Source organism: Rhinatrema bivittatum, chromosome 1, assembly GCF_901001135.1.
Source record: "Rhinatrema bivittatum chromosome 1, aRhiBiv1.1, whole genome shotgun sequence".
NCBI lineage: Eukaryota > Metazoa > Chordata > Amphibia > Gymnophiona > Rhinatrematidae > Rhinatrema > Rhinatrema bivittatum.
The window spans coordinates 247,700,624-247,723,448 of NC_042615.1; the positions used below are offsets into that span (position 1 = coordinate 247,700,624).

Genomic DNA, 22,825 nt, shown 5'->3' on the forward strand with positions numbered 1-22,825 from the left:
TTTTGAATTTGCCAGGGAGTATGTCCTTATAAAGAAAAAAATGTAATCACTCTATTTTAACAACTAGATTCACTCAATCTCACCCTGAACATTGCTAAATTGATCTGGAGAAGGAAAAGGCCTCATTGATCACTGTTAAGATTATTTTGTCTGAACTACTAATGCTGACATATTAAGTATTTGTGAAAAGTTAACAGTTGAATGTATCACAAAAGACAAGACAGCTTTTCCAAGCTGCACAATTCTCCCCATATCTCAAGCTAAAAACAACTTCAGATCAAATGTGTGAAAATGGAAAATTGGTACAGCTTAATCTCACAGTATCTACACCTAAAGAGGTAAAAGCAGCCATGGACTCAGATCCTATGGTACACAACTAAATTACTTTCCTTCTATGGATCCCAGTCAGATTAATCTTGGTGTATTGCCATTGGACTTTCTGTCAAGCTCTGATAAAAATTAGAACTTCAACTCTGCATTTCTTGAATAAATTCCATTTCTGGTAAATTTGCACAGAGCAACACACAGTCCAAAGATAATATGATAGAAACAGGCATTGATTAATGTTACAGAGATTCTATACATGGATTCTATTCTGAAGACTATTTTCTAAATCATTTATGCAGGTAAATAGGAATTTACATGAGTAAATTGGCTCTCTGAATATTGCCCTCCTTCTTAATAGAAAAAGCAGGTGTGTTTTTCCACAATGCATGCAATTTAAACTGCATTTAGAGATGGCTTTCCTGGAGGCATTTTGGATGGAATTGGAAAATAATGCATGTAGATTATCTTTTCATTTCTATGTGCATTATTTTTCAAAGAATATCTACATGCACAGAAAGCAGGTACGAAATACACCCATGCTTCATCTATGAATGTTGGTGCAAAGTCCATGGGTAAAAGACCCCACAGACGTTCACCTAAAACAGATATTCTGAAAATTGTTCCTTTTATCTCAGAGTAAAGCAGATATTTATGCAGGTTTGCACAGATTCAGTGGTAATTTTTCTAAATAAAAATGGCTCCCAGCTGGGTCCAGCAGTAGCCTTCACCTTCCCAAAAAGGAAAAGGAAGCAAATTCAAAATGGTTCTGGATTGGTGACTTGGCATGACCTGACAGAAAATCTTCACTGAATATATGAAATGTGAAGTCTTAAATTGACATCTGATTAGTTACAGTCTATACATACCCTGCCTGATGGAAGCACTCAATCTAAAGCAGGGGTCGGGAACCCATGGCTCGCGAGCCAGATATGGCTCTTTTGAGGGCTGCACCTGGCTCGCAGACACGTGTCGCCATACTTCGCGGTTCCCCACTGACCCAGCTGCTCCCCGGTCCTCCGCCGCCCGGGCTTAAAATGCTGTCAGCCCGGGCGGAACGCGGCAGGACAGCTGGAGTCAGCGGCACCGGCGTGCTCTCTTCTCCTCCCCCCCCCCCGCGGCCCGGAAGAGGAAGTGGAGAGCATCGGGTGCCTGCGCGGGAAGAAGAGACCACACTAGCGTGGTCTCTTCTTCCGCGCAGGCACCCGATGCTCACCACTTCCTCTTCCGGGCCGCGGGGGGGAGGAGAAGAGAGCACGCCGACTGGAGTCATCCGGGTGCCTGCGCGGGAGTCATCGGGTGTCAGCCGGGTGCCAGCGCTGGAGTCATCGGGTGCCTGCGCGGGTCTTCCCGCGCAGGCACCCGATGCTCTCCACTTCCTCTTCCGGGCCGCGGGAAGAAGAGAGCACGCCGGTGCTCTCTTCTTCCCGCGGCCCGGAAGAGGAAGTGGAGAGCATCGGGTGCCTGCGCGGGAAGAAGACTGCAGCGCGGCTCGGAGGAAAATGAAAATCTTCAACCGCGGCCGATGGGACTCCGCCTTCGCCTCCGCGAGGGCTGAAAATGAAGGAGGTTAGCGTTGGGAGGTGGCTGCTGCTGCCGCGAGTTCCCGGGGGGGGGGGGGGGAAGGGGGAGAGAGAGAGTGAATGAGCGAGCAAGCATGTGTGTTTGAGATCCTGTGTGTGTGAGTGAGAGATTGCATGTATGTGAATGATTGAGAGCCTGTATATGTGAAAGAGAGTATGTCTGTGATTGAGATCCTGCCTGTGAGAGAGAGAGCATGAATGTAAGTTTACCATTGGGAACCTGTATGTGTAAGTTTGTAATTGAAAACCTGTTTGTTTGAAAGAGTATGTGTGTATGATTGAGATCCTTTGTGTGTGAGAGAGATCATGTGTATGTATGATTAAGAGCCTGTGTGTATAAGTAAGAGAGAGATCATGTGTGTCTGTGTCTGATTGACAGCTGGTTTAGGTGATGGAGCATGTGAGTATGTGATTGAGAGCCTGTGTTTAAATGAGAGAGAGAGACCATGTGTGTCTGTGTGATTGAGAGCTGATTTAGGTGAGGGAGCATGTGAGTATGTGATTGAGAGCCTGTGTTTAAATGAGAGAGAGAGACCATGTGTGTCTGTGTGTGATTGAGAGCTGATTTAGGTGAGGGAGCATGTGAGTATGTGATTGAGAGCCTGTGTGTAAATGAGAGAAAGAGAGGACATGTTTGTAAGCATGTGAATGAGAGTCTGTGTGTGAGAGAAAAAGACAGCATGTATTTATGTGATTCAAAGCCTGTGTGTGTGTAAGCGTGAAAAGATAGACAGCATGTGTGTAAATGTGTAATTAAGAGCCTATATAAGTGAGAGAGAAAAAACATTTGTATATGTGAGTGACTGAGAGCATATGTGTATAGGTGTGTCATTGAGAGCCAGTGTGAGAGAGAGCACTGGTATGTGACTGAGAGAGGAGAAAGTTCCAAGCAAACCACCCCACCTCCTGCTAATTCAGAACAATCTCAGGACACCTGGATATCAAACGTTCCCAGGTATGCAGAGCAAAAAAAAATTTGTATCCTTATTATTTTTCATTACTGGATCTTTGTGTCTGCTATTTTGAAATATTTTGTTGGTATCTGGAAATGTTTTATATGAGTTTTTAATTATTGGATATTCCACTCATCAGCTGTTTCGAAATATGTTCTTTTTGTTAGTACAGTTTTACTGCTGATGATTTTATATTTCTTGATTTGTTTTATAAGGATGTGTGATGTTTCTTTTTTCCTTTGTTACACTGCATACAGAGACTCTGGCTTGTTGCAGTTTCCAATTCAGTTTTTGTCTGCATGCTTCTTGTTATGCGTTTTGGTCTCTTTATTCTATGTTAGGTGAGGGACAGCACGTGATTCAGGTGAGGTTTTCTGCTGGCGTGTAGTTTCTGTGTAGGACTCTATAGCAGCCTGACTTGGTCCGTTTTCCTAATAGGAGATGTATTGGTGTCTTAAGGCCTGATGTAATATTTTCAGAGACTTATTGTACTTTAAAAGTGTGATCTTACATAAAATGCACACATTTACTTGTATTTAGTTTTAAACATATTGTATGGCTCTCATGGAATTACATTTTAAAATATGTGGCGTTTATGGCTCTCTCAGCCAAAAAGGTTCCTGACCCCTGATCTAAAGGATGTAAAAGTTTCCCCCCCATTTTGGGCTTGCTTTACTAAGCACTTTCACTATCAAAATAGAATGGGGACAAGGCTTTGTGAATAAAACCCAAAGATCTATAGGAAAAAAATTTGGGGGACAATTTTCAAAAGATTTATGCAGTTAAAATCAGCTATTATCCACATACATTTACCTACATAAATATTCTTCCCCTCTGAACAGCTCAAGCTGTGCACACAAAATCACTGTGTCTACAGAACTAGTCAAAAAGGGAGCCAGGTCAAAAGCAGACTCTGGTCAGGCTCCAGTATTTAGCTGGTTAGCATGAAATTCAATACTAACCAGCTAAATTTGGCAGGAAAAATCTAGGTGCTATAACAGCAGGCCTACATCTGTCCAACCAACTACCCTCACTAAGGGCCTTATTTTCTAAGGCTATCGCATGCTTGCACTACCAGCGCAAGCGTGCGATAGCTAGAAAGCTTAGCGCAGGCCTGTGCTAGCTACATCGGGGCGGAGTCACCCCCGGGAGAGGAGGAGTCAGGGCGTCACCGGGGCCAACTCCGCGAAGATGGCGCCGACAGCGAAAAGGTAAGGAGCCTTTTTGCTGCCTATTTCGCACCGAATAACTACATCTTTTATGGTATAGTTATTTGGTGCGTCGCCGGCTAGCGCAGGACCACCCCCCCGCTTTGCCCCCCCTCCCCACCCCCCGTTAGCACCAGGATTCACTAAGCCTTGTGAATCCAGGCCTAAGTCCCCCTAAATAAATGTCTTCCAAGATCCATCACCAACTCCTTCCCAGCACCCAACCCCCAAAAGTAGATATGTCCTCAAACCACCCCTCAGCACCAAATGGAAAAGTAGCAATTCTCCAGAGCCCAGAACTCAGAACTCCGAACCCTGATTCCTTTTCTTCCCAAAAAATTAATAAATCTTCCAGAGTAATCCCACTTTCCAATCCTCCAACCCTTCCCCATCTCAAAAATATAATCCTTCACTCTTCAGCCCCTTCCCTATGCACCCAGGAACCCCTTGAAAAAGCCAATGGTTAGTGAACAGAAAAACACTGCCCACTCTCTGTCCAATATTGCTTTAACAACCATGTTAGCTCAGCATAGTCGGATATAAAAAGTTTAGTCATTCTGCACGCTAACCATAAATAGTGTAGTTTTATGACTGAGTAGGTAGGGCTATAGTCTGTGCAGATTTTAGAAAGTATTAAAAAAAACCCTTTTGTGCATAAGGTCTCTTGGAAAATGTCCAGGTACTTGAAAGCAGGTACTTGCATACTTTAACTCATGCAAATTTACACAAGCAAGTTCCATATCTGCCCCAACCCTGCCCCTCCCCCGGAATGCTTCTATGTAGTTCACATACAAGTATGCATGCAACTGGGATACATAAATACTTTTACAAGCAGACATCTGGTCTATTTTTTTTTTTAAATAGCCATTTACATGCATAAAATTAGGTTTTATTTACATAAATTGCTTTCAAAATCCACTCATGAGAGACTGGACTTGGGAGTTGGAAATGGGGGTCAGAAGGGTGAATCCCTTCAGCAGATTTGTGAAATTTTGGGATGGAAAGGAATCATGGATCTGAAAAATAGCTGCATTTCTGATCGAACTTCAGGAGGGGTGCTGGTAGAGGCAGGAAACATCAGATTATGAGATCAGGGCCAAAACATTGAGAAGGTAAGATCCCCCATCACATTTTTTTTTCTTTTAAGTTTACTGACTTTTTTTCACATTATTCATCTTTTTATAAATTAGGCCCTATTCAAAATTTGACCATATATATAACCATTTTCAGCTGAATATCTAGTTGGTTATGATCAGCTGAAAATTCAGCTTAAGATAACTGGTTAAAATTAATCAGTTACTTCTTTGTCATTCAATGGCTGTTTGAAAAAATACTCCTTAGTATACAGGATTCTAAATAGAGTTATATCATAACTAAAGAAAAAGAAATAGTGGGGAAATATCCTCATGCATGTCTTTGGAAATGTGTCCTTACAATGTATTCATTATACTTCATGAATACCAATTAGTGAGCTATCACAATACTATTCTCTTATGGCAGTTTATAAGAAAACTTTTCCTCCTCGTAAGACTATTATTACATGTATAGTTGTTTTGCTCTTTGGAAACTAGGTACTCAGTCTCAAGATTCTATTTTATTAAAATAATCTGTTATGGCTACTTAAATTCTGCAACTAAATTTATTTTTTACTGGATGTAAATGCTACATGCTCCAGCTTTGCATAAACTACCTGTTAAGGTTATAGTTTGCTGAAATATGGAACCATATGTGCATCAGTAAACATCATGTGAAGAGTAAATTAAACGAAAGCTTATAATTAGGCAGTAAGGAAATTACTGCAGACCTGAAAGAGTAAATCAGCAGTATTAAAACACTCTCCATTTCCTCTGAAGCACTTTAGAGTGCCATAAAAATCCAATGTCATAGTGATAAACATGCAAAAGAAATACATTTTGTGTGAGACAACAAGAAAGATGTAGGAATTCAAATAAGCCTTTTAAACTTAAGTCCATATGATCATAAAAACTAAACTTAGCAATCACTCTATTGCCTCTGATTCTGAAATTATTTAACCTTCAGACTTTGAGGCCAATGTACTAAGGTGTGCTGAACTTCGCAATTCTACTTTGAACGTAAAAATATCAACTTGTGGACCTAAATTGGGCTTCTGCACTCAAGTATCCCCTTAACGTGGATTGTAAAAATATTATTCCACATATTTGCATGCAAAATCAAAGTTAATGAGCTGCTGTGATGCAAAATGTTGCAAAACAGGACATTCGCTATGTTTGCAGTGCTAAAATATACACATAAAGGGGTAGATTTTATCACGTGCACGCCCTCGCGTCCGCATGTTATAAAATCCCATAGCCATGCGCACATGCTTGCAGGATTTTATAATCCATGTGTGCATGTGTGGGCGACGCACGCAAGGTTGGCCAATTTTATAATATTATGCTCAGCGATGCAATCAGGCCTCCCTGAGTCCCTCCCAGTCCACTCCAATTAAGGACCAATTAAGGAGCAGACTGGAAGAGAACTTCCCTACCTTCTACCCACACTCCCTCCTTCTTCTCCTCTCCTCCCCATCCTCTAAACCATGTCACCTACCTTTGCTTTTTTTTGTTTCATTGCTTACTGCTCCATTGAAGCAGAAGCAACTTGCATGCGCTGGCTAACTGCCGGTGCACACTTCCCCGGCATAACAGCAAATGGCCACTCTACCAGCCACCTGCAGCCTCACCCCTCCCCGCCCCCAGATCACCCCTTTCTCTGGCCTTGGAACTTCTGCATGTAAGGGGGGTTATATGCATGGCCGGGCCCCTAGGAAATTGTGCATGTCACTCGCAAGGCCCGGCCACGCGTACCCCCCCCCCCCCCCCCCCCCAGGATTTACACGCACCGGGCATTTCAAATCTACCTGAAAGGTCTTTGCAGGTCGTTTTTTGCAAAAAAGATATCTGCACCTCATTAAGGCTTCATGATTATCTTTACAAACTTCTGCAGTTAAGTTTTCTGCATGGTTTATTTGCATAAGAACTTGGATATTTATTTATTTGGTTGGTTATTTGTAGAGCCAAGACATTTTTTTCTTTGGATTGCAGCAAAAAAATATATACTATATCTGATACATAAAAAGCACAAACAGATAGGCCAAACCATCACCAATGGTTCACAGACCTAAACTATCTTGCTAATAAAATGATCAGGTCAGTTCCTCAGTTAGTTGCTCTAGGGACAAAAGGTTGAAATTCTCAGTTTAAACTTCCACTAAATATTTAAAAAAAACTTGGTATATAATCAGTTCTTCCTCAATATGACATGACAAGTTGAAGACCCCGTTAACTTCTGGAAGATAAATAATTGGGTTCAAGGGAAAGCACATTCTATCACTTTGAGCATGCTACTGAGAAGCATCTTGTATGGTAGATAAAGTGACAGCAAAAGCCAGAAAGATGTTTGGATGCATAGGGAGAGGAATGATCAGCAGAAAAATGGAGGTGATTTTTCCCCTGTAAAATTCCCTAGTAAGACCACTTTTGGAATAATGTGTACAACTCTGGAGACCTTACCTTCAGGGCTGGCGCATCCATTAGGCAAACTAGGTGGTTGCCTATGGTGCTGACCCTTAGAGGGTGCTGAAGAGCAGCCATGTGATGCTGTGAGTGGGCTACTGCTCGCAGCGAAGAGGTATGAGATTCATCAGGTCGCAAGCAGATCATGCCTTGAGAAGCGTGCAAACAAGGAAGGAGTCAGAGGCAAGGCGGGGCTGGTGCGACCTGGGGAGGCAGCGTGGGGCAGCGGGACTCGACCGGGGAGGGGGGCAGTCACAAGGCAGAAGTCACCTAGGGTGCCTACTACCCTTTGCACCATCTCTGCTCACCTTCATAAAGATATAAACCAGTTGGAGTCAGTCAGAAGAGGCTATTAAAATGGTCAGTGATCTTAATTCTAAGGCATGTGGGGGTAGACTTAAAGATCTAAACATGTATACTCTAGAGGAAAGATGAAATAGAAAACCTCTGATAGACAATTACATATATCAAAGGTTTCCATACACAGGAGGCAAGGCTCTTTCAATGGAAAGGAAGCTCTAGAAAGAGGGAGGTGTTCATGGGATGAGGGTGAAAGGAGGTAGACTCTGGAATAATCTCGGGAAATATTTCTTTACAGAAAGGGTAGTAGATATATGGAACAGCCTCCCAGTGGAAGTAGTGGAGACAAAATCAATATTTGAATTCAAAAAGGCATGGGATAAACACAGAGGATCTCTGATGGAATGATGGGAACTGTAAAGTTAAATTAGTTATTTAATTAGTAAATGAAACACCTAAGATACCTGAATGTAATCTGCTTTGAAGTGACTAAAATGTGGAATATGTAATCAAAATAAATAAATTAGTTGGGGAGATGGGGAGATTAGATAGGCCATACAGGTTTTTTAAATGTTATTATTATTATTATTTCTTTTGCCATCACCTTTCTGTTTCTATGGAACTTTGAGAGGTGGAAGGCATAGAAGTGATTTCCCTGATGAATAAAGATGGTGTCCAGGTGAAAAGTCTTTAAACACATCTTTCAAATATTTTGGTGCCTCATTGTAAATTACTCTGAAAACTAATGACAATATTTTGAATCTAATCTGTGGAGCAATGCACAGCCAATGAAGGCTTTTAAAAAGAAGAATAATAGAATCACAATAGCAGTTCTTTGTCATCAAATGGGTGAACAACACATTAGGGCTGCTAACTAGCTCCAGATTTTCAAGACAAGCTGATCCAATCCTACTTTTACTCCACTGCTGACACTGACTTGTAATTCTGACATCCCTATTGATTTCCCTAAGAAAAGCAAGACTAATAGTCCAAACAGGCTGTGAAGTAAAACCAGGATGGAATAGCCTATTCTCAAAATCTGGAGTCAGTTGGTAACTTTTAGCCATACTCTTGGCTAGCAGGAGAGCCTTTCTTGAAGAATTCAGTAGGCCCAGAAAAATAGAATTGTGACTTCTACACAAAATTCAGCACACCTTACATCTTCCTCTTTATATCTTAAATAAAATAATAATGACAATGACTAACGGGGTTATTTTCCAAGCTGCGTTATGGGCTTTATGCAAGCGAAAAGCACCATAATGCATGGTGCGATGCTAATTTAGAAAAGGAGTGGATTTTGGGGCAGAATTTATGGCAAACAACAGAGAGAGAGAGAGAGAGAAGAGAGAGAACACCTAGCTATAATGCCTGCATAGGAGTTAGGTATTTATACCTCTATAGGAGGCCCACCTAGTTTCTCAAGGTGAGGTTTAGTTATTAGTGTAGATGTTAGGGGCCACTTTGACATTGAGAGTGAGACGTACAAACAGAACAGTGTACTCTTGTGAAGATTTGATGTCCTGCACAGTGAGGAAACTCACCCAAAGATGAGATTGGTACAATGTTCTCTCAGCCTAGCTTGATGGTACCCAGGTAGAGAGTCCATCAAGATAGGTTGAGAGAACATTGTACCAATCTCATCTTTGGGTGAGTTTCCTCACTCTGAAGGACATCAAATCTTCACAAGAGTGCACTGTTCTTTTTGTACGTCTCACTCTGAATGTCAAAGTGGCCCTTAACCCCTATACTAATACCTAAACCTCACCTCGAGTAACTAGATGGGCCTCCTATAGAGGTATAAATACCTAACTCCTATGAGGCCCTTATAGTTTACTCTCGCTCGCTCTCTCTCTCTTTCTCCAATTGTGGCATTTACTGCAAAGTGTGAACAGTTATTGCACTCTGTGGTAATACTTATGTGAAGTGCTATGATAGTGCACTTTGTGATAAATAAGCTATTACCATAAAACATGTCCCTCTTCCTATCACATGATGATGAATCTAGCCCTAAATGAGGTTAAGTGAGAAAACGCATGATGCAGTTCCTTTACATAATTATGGTCAGTATCCTCATTCTAAATTAATGTACTATGCATAGTAGAAAGGGTGTGTTATTGAAATGTTAATGTTCCACAATTGTAAAATAAAATAGAGCAAACTATAGAACTTTAACTTCAACAGTAGAACCAGAGTTAGATTTAGGGATAGGTAGCATAGACACTTCTCTAGGGCATCAAATTCTGAAAACACTCAAAGTTAGCTCTCTTATTTTGGGGGGGAAATATCCCTAGCTAAAATTCTCTACAGTGAGCACTACAATTTTAAATCCGGCCCTGAGCAGAATATTTACAATTTCATAAACCTTAACTAATTCAACAGTGCCAGAAAGTGTAATTTGGAAAGATCGCCGATACAATTTTGTACTAGTATTTTGTTCTTGGAACATTATTTTATATTTATTTTTTAATGAGGAGGCTATAGGATCCATCACTGAAAAACTGTAAAATTCTTGCTCCCTAGAATGAATTTGAAAATTAGTACTTTAAAAAAAACAGATTTACACTTTTTAGGGATTTTAGTTTTTGTGAAAGGTACCAGATTAAAGCCTTCCATTTATTCACAGAACAGGTAAATCTTGGGCAGTAGCTCCGTAGGTTTCTCCACACTGCCCTGTCAATGCACCTCAGTCCTCCCTTAGATGGAACTCACTTATGGGTGAGAGGTTAAGTTTCAAAGTCTTTGCAATCTTTAGTATCTTTGCTGAGATTGCCAACAACAGTGCAATGTAATGTAAAATTGAGTGTTGATTTTAGTTATATGTTCACTAATCCCCTACATATTGGATTGAGATTGCCCCTCAAGGTAACACAGATCACCTTTCTAAGCCCCTTCCAATCTGATTCAGTGTTCTAGAGGTGATAGACTCCAAAACATTGTGCCAGATAATGTGAACCATTCAGAAAAAATGACCTACATTGTCTTACAATAGTGTCTTAGCCAAAAGGAGGAACAGTCAGATTGTGGTGTTTTAACAATTTTTAAGCCTTCATTTCAAGCAATATTTTGGAAATGTGTTTCCCTCTATAGACTATTATAAAAGCTGGTTTGCCATTCTCAGCACCTATCACTGCCATATAGGACAGTCAAGGTTAGATATAGATTTGAGATACATTCTTGTCATGGGTCATAAAAACTTCCTGTTTACAAAGATTATGCACAGTTTGATGTGTCTAGGAAACAAATCTTGGTGTTTCGGTTGAAACCATATGAAAAGTAATATGAAAAGAGAAAAAAGAATATTCAAGTTAAAATAAAGACCAGGCACAAAGCTTTGGAGAACTGAACAAGAAGTGTACAGCGGAAAAAAAGGCAACTAATTATGCAAAATTTGAAAAAAATCAAACAAAAACAGGGGTTAAGAGTAAAACTAGGCACATATTGTACCTTCAAGTTTAAGAGATACCAATGTGGTAATTTTTATTACCAAAAGCAGTTATGAACATAAACAAATCATAAAGGAAGTAAAAATGTATTTAGCACTCGTAAAAACATAGTGAAACCAGGAAAAATATGAGCATCAGTAGAGTAAGCCAAACTGGTTGTATCAAGGAAGTATTCATAAGAACAAAAAGTAAGAAGTTAAATCTGGTATAAGAACATACCATACTGGGTCAGACCAAGGGTCCATCAAGCCCAGCATCCTGTTTCCAACAGTGGCCAATCCAGGCCATAAGAACCTGGCAAGTACCCAAAAACTAAGTCTATTCCATGTTACCGTTGCTAGTAATAGTGGTGGTTATTATCTAAGTCAACTTAATTAAGTTAATTAAGCAGGTAATGGATTTCTCGTCCAAGAACTTGTCCAATCCTTTTTTAAACACAGCTATACTAACTGCACGAACCACATCTTCTGGCAACAAATTCCAGAGTTTAATTGTGCGTTGAATGAAAAAGAACTTTCTCCGATTAGTTTTAAATGTGCCACATGCTAACTTCATGGAGTGCCCCCTAGTCTTTCTATTATCCGAAAGTGTAAAAAAATGATTCACATCTACCTGTTCTAGACCTCTCATGATTTTAAACACCTCTATCATATCCTCCCTCAGCCATCTCTTCTCCAAGCTGAAACGTCCTAACCTCTTTAGTCTTTCCTCATAGGGGAGCTGTCCCATTCCCTTTATCATTTTGGTAGCCCTTCTCTGTATCTTTTCCATCGCAATTATATCTTTTTTGATATGTGGCAACCAGAATTGATTTTAAGGTGTGGTCTCACCATGGAGCGAGGAGGTGGTCTTGGGGAAAGACTGCATGTTACTATAATAGAAAAGGGGGAGAGTTTCTGCAAGTTACAAAACATTATAGAGTTTGGGTTCAATTAATCCAGTTTGAGGCTGAAGAAGAGGGCATGATAAATAGATTTTTAACTTCAAGCACATTTTGAAAAATGCCTTTTAATTATGAAGCAGAAGCTTCGTGACAATCATAATAGTGGCAAATTGGATGTTAATCATTGAAACCTAAAGCATTTTGGGCCCATCATGCACCAAGCTGTAGACTGCATTAGTATCAGAACAAAAAGAGCTTTGGCTGGAAGGCTTTGAACTAGTGTTTGTCTATTGGAGGGCTGCATCTCTGCCTCTGAGCCACTGTGTGCAGCTCCCTTGATCAAAGGCTTAAGCAACCCAGAAAGGACTTACCTGTTACCACAAGCAAGCATGTGCAGCCTCAAACAGGAGAATCTGGTTGGGCCTTAGGGGTTCAAAGGGATTTTTGGGAACACCAATGTATTCTTGCAACTTGATGGGAAAAGGGCCGAGATTAGTTGAGTCATTGAAGCTGGAGAGATCTGTGCATGCTTATACCTATATATCTGTGTACCTTTTTCACTATGTAGAAGAGTATTGTTGAAGTCTTTATTTAATTAAAGTTTAAAGTATTGTGAAGTTCATCTAATTGTGTCAAGCCCATAGAAGATTTATATACTGAATTAAATAAGCTCAACTAGATCATAGACTGTGTTTGTATTATTCCTATGCTGTCTTACTCTGCAGAAATGTAAATTGGGTTGCTGTTTTGGTACTGCTTAAATGCCTTTTAATAAACCCCTGCATATACTTTGAAGTGAAGCTGACTCATAATCTACAGGGATCTCCTCAATCTCACAATTAGCTAGCTCATTACACTATGTACACTTATGTACAGTTAAGTTTATGCTTCAATATCTCTTATCAGAAAGGCAGTCTCTCAGATGATGTTGATCCCTATATAAAAAGTTGGGAGAATCCAACATATAATGTTGTTTCATGTTCTCAGTATGATGAAAAGCAAGCCCCCCCTCCCCAAATGCCTTTCCGCTAAGGAAGATGTAGACCCCTTCCCAATTTGTGTTTGATTGTATTGTGTTGTAGCCATTTTCAGCCTCCTCTGGATCCAAAGGCTGGAAACAATGATTTTATCCAGCATATCTAGTGTTAAACCACTGTTAAACTGTTTCTGGTTGAAATCCAACCATACTGTAGCCTGTGTGGATCTTTATCCAATCCAAGGAATAGATAAGACAACCTTGCAAGGATTCTCACCCAATCAGGAGTGAGTTCATATCTGAGGAATGTCACTATGTTGCAAGCCCACTGTGGAAAACCAGAGAGAAATACATAGAGACAGAGGTAGAAGTGTAAAACGTTGCTGTCCTAGAAGTTGGAATGTTGGATATAGGACACCTAAAAGCTTGGAATAGATTGCTGAAATCATATGACTTGTAGTTTCCTTTGTCTGTAAGGCAGATGCCAGTGTGCTCAGCAGTGTCTGAGCAGCCTGTCTTGAATAGTCTTTTGTTGAGTTAACAGTTTCCAGCATGCAAGTCACCAATGACTGGAGAACCACGAGTTGTGCTTTTCCCCCAGAAGCCTGTGGGTTAGTTGTCTCAAGAATAAATATATCTACTTCTACATAAAATAATTTGAATTAGAAATGAGAGTTGTTGAAATAAATGAAAAGCAAAATGCAATGTTTCATTTTGTTTTCCTTGAACTGCAGTTTTACTAATTTTTTTTGAGATTTCATTTAATACATGTTACATTTGGGGGTAGATTTTCTAAATCTACGCGCGCGCGTACTTTTGTTTGTGCACTAGGCGCGAACAAAAGTATGCTCCTGACCCCCCCAAGGCTTGCCAATAATCCCTGGGGGTCCAGCAAGGGTCCGAAAGCGATTTCGTTTTCGGCTGCCAGTAACCAAAATGGCGCCGATAGCCTTTGCCCATACTATGTCACAGAGGCTTTCGGCGCCATTGGTCAGCTCCTGTCACATGATAGGAGCACAAGATGGCGCCGATGGCCATGTGACAGGGGCTGACCAATAGCGCCGAAAGCCCCTGTGACATGGTCGTTCGGGCTATTCGGCACCATTTTGGCGCGCGGCTTGCACTGGCACGAACTAGGGCACGGAGGGCATGGCAAATGGAAGCCGGGACTCCGCTGGACCACCAGGGATCTTGGTAAGTCTTGGGGAGGGATCGGGATGGGGGGGGGGGGTTGTTATATATGTACGAAAATGCTTAAAATTGTTTTTAAATGCTTGGGGTGGTTTGTTTTTTTTCGCTTCGTTACCGATTCGTTTTTCGGTCCAGTTTCGGGTTTCTCGTTTCGTTTTCGGGCAAACGACCCGAAAACGAAACGAGAAGACCCGAATTATACCACGAAGTATTTGAACCGAAAAACGACCCGGTAGAAAAAAACGAAGCACATCTCTAATGCTTGGTCCCCACTAGAGCTTGCCCCAACAGTGTGCTGTCAAAGTAAGTAAAGTGTGCATAGTGTTTGTGGTGGTTCAGATATCACTAGTGAAATGAATGCTACACTCTTCTGGCTTAGCTATACCTGGATGTGACTATGGCACTGGCTGTACAGGGTGGGGATGACCTTCCTATTTAGTGTAGTCCTGGAAGACACTTTGTAATATGTGGCTTACACATGCAGCAAATACTTACACCTCACATTATCTACTACCTGCAGGGGCCAGTCATCCATGGCCATCATTTCTCCAATACTCCTTGTTACTACTTTAGATGCAAGCTTTTTCCCCAGGACAGAGTTACAGACCACCCCATTTCTTACATGAGGGGTTGACACCTACCACCTGACTGCTAGATGGGGCTGTGAGATCCATTTTGGGAAAAATCTTCCCTTTTTCAACCACTTTTCTCTGGATTTTACTTTGACTGGCAGAAGGGGTACCCAGGCTAGTATTGTCACCCCCCTCCCCCTACACACACACACCTGATGCTAATGCCAGCAGGTGTTGCTTCTCCAGGTGAAGCTTCATATTAGCATTTATCAGATGTTCACTTTCTTCCCTTAACTGGAATCTTTACTTCAGTGAATATACTGAGCAAAACACAGGTTCTCTCACTCTTTAAAGTGCCTCCAGATCAGAGATGCCTTCTGCAATCTATCAGGGTGACCAACTTCAGTCCTCAAAAGCCACAAAGAAGCCAGGATTTCAGGATATCAACAATGAATATGCATGAGATAGATTTATATACAGTGGAAGCAGTGCATGCAAATCTATCTCATGAATATTCATTATGGATATATTGTAAACTTAGCCAATTTGTGGATGTTGAGGAATGGATTTGTCCACCCCTGCTCTATTTCCTTGGGAGCTGAAGTTGATTCTTGAGTTGAGACTGAGGGTAGACCCGGAGTAAAAATGTCAGGGGCATTGCTCACAGTCTGTGCCTGCACTGCTTGCTCTTACCTGGGGTTGCTCTAATCACCATCAGTATCAACATCTATCTTCCCTATCAATGAACTGAAGGCTAAGATACTACTCACTAATCTTCCCAAATTTTCTTCAGCTATTATCTCTTCAATTTGTTTTGTGGAATTTAGACAAAATTCTACCTCAGAATCATTGTTTAAATATTTCCTTCATTACCTCAGAAGCAGTAACAAATGTAAAGCAACATGAGTCTAGTTTTGGCTGTTGTATTTCTACTGCTCCACTCCTGCTCTGTCTATCTTGGATGGCTTTGCCATCTTTTTCCTATGCTGTAAAACAAGAGGGAAAGGAAAAGGCAGCAGTGGCACATACTCTCTAAATTTCAACTGCTTCTGCCTTGAGCTTCCACTGCCTTCCACTCCAATTCTACAGCTAAAAAATTATCTCTTTAATTTTGGGGCCAAAATAGTGCTTTTTTATCACTGCTGCTAGATGTAGACTGAACTAGATCTGCCCTATTTCTTCTGTCCATGCCAAAGCTGCCAAGCCTGCCATTCCCTCCTTTCCATTTTCATGACATGACGGAATTTATTGAAGTGCACTGTCTACTGGAGGTTTGGATATTACAAATGAATTTAACTGTACTCCCACTCACAGTACCACTCACTGAATGGAGAACTGTTATACACACACACACACACACACACACACACACACACACACACACATGGTGCATGGTGCTGTGCTTTACAGATTGTTTAATGACTTAACACAGATAAATATATATAGTTAAACATTAAACAGAACCAAAAAAACTCCTCCTCTCTTTAGTTTGTCAGTGTGCTCACCTCACTGGTGTCCAGACAGACAGAGACAAAAAATCACCAGCACTGCTATAATCTCCACACTATCCTGAAACTCCGCCAATGAAGAAGAAAATAAAATATGACAACATGCCACTGTATCTGTCCTTCTGGCACAGAGAAAGTAAAAACTAGCTAAATCCCAAAGTTTCTAGCTTTTTTTTCAATTCTTAGACACCTTCTCCAAACATGTCCTTCTTTACCAAGTTCTAGGGAGGAAATCTGGAACTTCTTGAACATGCTCAGAGTTTACAGTGGGAGTATTGAGGTGTCACTTGATCCAGATAACAGCTATAGGGTAGTTAAAAAGTTACTGCACAGTGATTTCTCCCTTGTATGGTTTCCTTGCCATCTAGTTCTACCTTGGCTTTCACCAATGCTATGAAGTCACACAGGCAAGAGTTGGTTGCTATAGTTACCATTATTGGATTTTTGATCAGCAGTACTCAGCCATGAACTTCAAAGGGCCATAGACTTGAATGGGAAACATAAACTAATTATATGAAAATGTTATCTCATTGATGGGACCCTCTGAAAATAGACTCATTCAGCATGTTTTACTCATTCATTTCAAATTAATGCACATCCTTACACTGTAACTGTTGTACCACAGGTAAAAAGTGCATGCTATCTTTAGCCCAATATGTATGGTTTGAAAATTGCCCCCAGTAAGACAACTAATTTTTCTTTTATTAATCAGAACTGAACAAGACTATTTTAGAAGTTAAACTTAGCAGGAATGCCTTACCACAAGAACTACATCAGATTTCTGATTATAAATTGTTCCACAAGAAATTGGAAACTTATTTGTTCCAGCAAGCTTTTAGCTAACATTGCTTTCATTACAGTTTTATATATGCCCAGTTATGTGCGTTATATTTGATTTTATGATGTTTATGTGACAATTTTAACCTGGTTAGATGGGATTTATTTTAAAATCAGGATATAATATATATTTAAATAAATAGATTAGAAATGTTAGTTTTACAAATAAAATGTATTCACCATAATCAAAATGAGGCTATTGTATGTGCATGAAAAACATCATTGAGTAGTGATTATATCCAAACAAAATATGTAACTAGAAAAACAAGAGAATAAACCAGTAGTTAAGCAGCATACATACCTGTCTCCGTAGATCTCTTGTTTTTTTAGTCATTCTATCAATAGCAGTGTTTAAAGGATCTCCTCTTTCCTTCCGCCCAGTCTATAAAAAAAAATAATGGACATTGTAGGTGTTAGAAATAAAGCAGCCCAGATATTAGTAGTATATCTACAAAGGAATAAACTAAAATGAAACATTTAATGCTTTTATAGACATAACTTCACATATTAAGCTTTCTTTTAAAGCTTTTTAATCAGTTAGTTTTGTTAAGGTGTTTTTGCCATTTTGTAAATTCAGACTTACAATTTCTTTTTAGAATAAATGGAATACACAGCTTCATACCTACATGTGAAGAGATAGAATGGTTTGGGGTGGATTATTTGCATATGCCCTTGTTATATCAAAAAAGCTACCATTACTACTCCCTATGTGACCTTAAACACATGTAGATTCAAAGAAGACTTCAAGCTCTTTTGGACAGGGATCACTAACTGTGGGGATTTATATAGTATGGTGCGGTCTAAACTTATTACTTAATATTCAAAATCTTCTTTGTATCTTTCATAGGTCTGTATTTTGCAAGTTTTCCCTCCAAACATTTTTATCACAAGGTATAAATAATGCAAATTTTTATTTAACTATTTAGTATTATGGAACAATTATGATAAGATTATACTGGTTGTCCAAGATAATTTGGTATGGACAGCAGAATGAAACAAGTTTTACTACTGGAAGTCATATAAGCACTGCAGGCACAAAGAGAAATGCAGCCTTTTAACTTATCTCCTCTTGGGGTTTTTTTTGTTTTTTTCAAAGGAGAGACTCCCAAGGTGGAAAAGGAATATGAACAACCATCACTTGCATGAAAAGCTGCTGATTTGGATCCAGGAGAACAATTGGCCGTGAGGCCTCAGGGATGTCAAAGTGCAATGCTTGAGGACCACAAGCTCCTCTGCTTTTCAGGACATCCCTTAGGAACAGGGACTTTCATTGTCAGTTTTTATTATAATTGTTCTGGAAATTTATCAATGTTTATTCCAACAAGAACAAAATCAGGAACAATTGTTGAGAAAAGATTACATTTTTCAAAGTAAATATATGTTTTTTTTGTTCTTGTTGGAATAAACAGTGATAAATTCCCAAGACAAATAAAATAAAAATTGAAAATGAATATCCCTTCTTATGAAAGAGGCTGCAGCACTCTTGGAAAGAGAGGGGGTATCATAATTTATACTTAAGGACAAGGGCTGCTACTAGCGCTTTTTGTTTTGTCTAAGCTAGTGCAGGTCCTTAACTTCCCGGTTATACCACAAATAATACCACTTGATTTGTTCAAGAAATATCTAACGGATGCGTTAAAAATACCTACGGAAACACTTCCATTAATTTTAAAGGCATATTATTTACCTCAAAGAAGACAGCAAAACCAGGAGAAGGAAGAGCCCCCAGAACAAATAAATGTTTCAGAATTATTGGAATTATCCATGGAAGATACAGTTACCACTAGAGCTGTTCTTTTTGTGACTTTTGCATTTATCACAGAAAAAAATAATGTAATGAAGATATTCTTCCGAAAAAGATCTGAGAATTTTTATGGCCAAAAGATCTGGCTATTTCCAGATATTACCCGTCCAACACAAGAATTACCCGTCCAACACAAGAATTAAGAGAAGAGGCTTTAAATATCTGTTCAAAATGTAATTGCTTTTATATTGTGTTTCAGTTATTTATTTACTGTATACTGCTTTGATAATAAGCTGGAAATGTGGTTTACTATATTTTAATAAATACACACAAATGTTTGCAAAAAATGTAAGCAGTGTATGCCACTATATCTCATGCATATTCATTAGGGATAGCCTGAAAACCAGACCAGTTTGCAGACCTGAGAAAATGCAGTTTAAAATCCTTGTTAAAATCTAAGGGCCGGATTTTTAAATCTATGCGCACGGTGAACATTTCTGTGCGCTACCCAGCGCGCACAAATGTACGCCCGATTTTATAACATGCGCACGCAGCCACGCACAAGTTATAAAATCCGGGGTTGGCACACGCAAGGGGGTGCACACTAGTGCACCTTGCGTGCACCGAGCCCTAGGGGAGCCCCGATGGCTTTCCCCTTTCCCTCTGAGGCTGCTCTGAAATCAGAGCGGCCTCGGAGGGAACTTTCCTTCTGCCCCTCCCAGCTTCCCCTCCCTTCCCCTACCTAACCATCCCCCCAGCCCAAAAATAAATAAAACCCTTACCTTTGTTGCAGAAGTTACGCCTGCCAGAGGCAGTCGTAGCATGCGTGCTCCAGCCAAGTGCAGGCATGCGATCCTCCGGCTCAGGGGCCTAGCAGAGGCCTCTGGTCACGCCCCCACCCCTCTGATCACGCCCCCACCCCCAGACCACCCTGCCCCCGCTTCGCCCCTCTTTTCTAGCTCTGGGACATATGCGTGTCCCGGGGCTTGCTTGGCGTGCACAGGAGCTGGTTACACGCGTAACCCTTTTAAAATCCGCCCCTAAGTTATACAATTTAGAGTTGAGCAAAAAAGAAAAAAAGCATAGAAATGTATTCCAAAGGACTACAGCTGAATATTCCTTGCACTTTCCTAAATATGCATTTGTAATAGCATGAGAAAAAATGTCATAGTTGGATATCTCCAGATATTTAGTTAGTTCAAGGATTTATCAGAATAGAGGCATAGATGCTTTTCTTCGGTTAAAAAGGGCACATTCTTGGGGCTGAACCTGTAGTTCAGGCCATGGTTTTTTGTGTGGTGGCTAAGGAGGCTCATCTCTTGTCCAACATGGTCCAACAAAGTTTGCATGCCCTGCAAAAATTGACACACTAGAGTAAGATGAGGGATGAAAGATGTCTGTCACCATTATTGCAAACACTCAAATACAGCAAAAAAAAAAAAAAAAGCTGTTCTGAAATTTTTAAAGAATATTTCTCTCTAGCTTTTAAAGGCAAATGAGGATGAAGTGCTCAGGACAAGAATCTAAGATGGGAATGGTGGGGGAGATGGGAGAGTTTACAAAAATGGGAAAGTGGAGGTAATTCTCTAAAGACTGCTGACCTTGGCATTTAAGAGGTCAATATTCTGTCACTTGGCAAATGTCAAATTCATTTGCAGAAAGTTATGCATGTAAATATCCTGGATATTCAGCTCACTGAATATGCTCAGGTAAAGTTAGCCACATAACTTTCTATGCATAAAGTTAGGAATGCTTTTCTTCTGACCAGACTTGTAGCTACAACTTTAGCTAGAGAGCACTCAATATGTGTGCTAATCGACTAAAGTTTAGCATACCCCCATCAGAAAATTTCCATTGATGTCCTGCACATACATTTTGGGCTCAGAAAAAATTCTGTACACTACATTTCTGTAGACGGTGAGGGGAGCATCTATAAAAATTTTGGTTTTTGTATGCTCAGCTCCAAAGTTACCCACACAAAGACTTTTGGATATCAAGCTCTAAATCTCTTCAGGGTTTAGTGCCTGGTTATAAGTGGGACAAAGTAAGGTTGTATATTCCCTCTAGATTACTAAGGTCATCTAATGAAACGCTATTGCAGCAGGATCCTTCTATTAAAGAAGTTAGGCTGTGCTGGCCCTGCAAACTGGAAAAAGGTCCTATAGAAGATGTATGGTATTCTGGATCTACATAATTTCAAGCATTTTTTTTAAACTGCTTGGTTTTTCCATGGACATCATATTGTAGTGTTGTTTATTATCCCCTGCTGCTATTTTCTATCTTATTGTCCATACCTCTATTAAACAACATTGACTCTCACCCCTCGATTCCTTCCCTAATCCCTCCCCCCCTCCCTGTTTCCAGTCCCAGACCTGACACCACCCCCCCACCTGCTCACCTCTCCCTGTCTCCTCCTCCCACCGGATATTCTATGTTAATAATCGCCTAGGATAAATCTCTGTTGAAGTCTCGCTACTCTATGGTTTTTAGTTGATTATTTTATCACTCTCCAGTTGTTATCGTTTTTAAATCTTTCCTGTCTTCCATCGCCCACGTTTTTGCTCCCTGTTTAATGTAACTTTACCTTCTACTTAGTTGTTAATTGGTTACCCCTGTTCTAATGTAAACCGGTACGATAAGACTTTGTCTTGAGTATCGGTATAGTACAATAATTTAAATAAATAAATAAATAAATAAATAAATAAAAACCTATAATTAGGTTTTATTCTGCTGCTCTTGATCATTTTTATTTGCCCTAGGTAATGTTGGATAGCATATTGTATTAGTTTATTTTTTTCTATGGCCTGTGTAGATATTTTGGGTATTATTTGTATTATTGTGATTAGTTCTATTCAATCTTGTTTGGTGATTTATTTTTATAAATTGTGTTTTTATGTATTTGTTGATTATGTACACTTTATTTTAATTTATGGCCAGTATTTTTTTTATAAATTTCCTTGGGTTAACTTTGGAAAACTGATGAAGAAATATGATCCAATAATAAAAAATGATGCTGCTTTTTTATCTTGCTGTTTGGATGGCTTTCTGGGTAAGCTATCTAGAAATCAAATAAATAATTAAAGCAAATTCTATATGATGGTCTTGTCGATTGCAGAATGCTATCTTCATTTGTGTTAAAATAATATGCTTATTCTTAATGTTCTTTCTTCTGAAAGATTATCTTTGATATGACACTTTGCTTTTTACTAAAATCATCTATTCTTCTGGAAGCTAACAGATTAATATGTTGACGGAGCCTCTAAAATTCAGTTTCAAAAGTAATATAATCTCTGCATTTTCAGTGACTATATATTCCCTTTTTAAATATTTACTATATTTTATAATAATTCACATGGGGTTAATGTCTGGACATACTTTCTACCTGTAGACTTTAGCCCGATTGTTCAAAGTGGACATATACATACAAAATCTGCGACTGTCACTGGTATGGGCGTAAACATATGCACACAAAGTTATACCTGCTCCCAAGCAGGTATAACTTTGTGCATGAATATCTATACACTTAAGCTTTTGAAAACCTAGCCCTATCCCAACATCGCATCCGGATTGCCTCTTCCTTCTACAGGTAAAAGTATATTTCACATCTACTTTTAGCTGCAGAAGCTGTGCGTTCTGCTTCAAAGGACAATTAATGTGCATAAAACCGTTTTTTAGGTGCAAAATGGCGCCGGCTGAAGACTACACGATTTAGTGTGCCGCTTTTCCTGCTCTCCCCCTTCCCCCTTCCCCCGATTTAGCTACGGACC

The 22,825-nt window shown here is 39.9% G+C and overlaps 1 protein-coding gene across 2 annotated transcripts in view; it reads right to left on the bottom strand.

The window, feature by feature from the left end:
• Positions 1–22,825, bottom strand: part of CTNNA2 (catenin alpha 2) — a 2,350,558-nt gene that overhangs the window by 627,765 nt on the left and 1,699,968 nt on the right. For both annotated transcript variants that reach the window (XM_029593361.1, XM_029593351.1), the window contains exon 8: positions 17,616–17,696. In XM_029593361.1, coding sequence (XP_029449221.1) covers positions 17,616–17,696 — 81 coding nt within the window. The remainder of the gene's footprint in view (positions 1–17,615; positions 17,697–22,825) is intronic.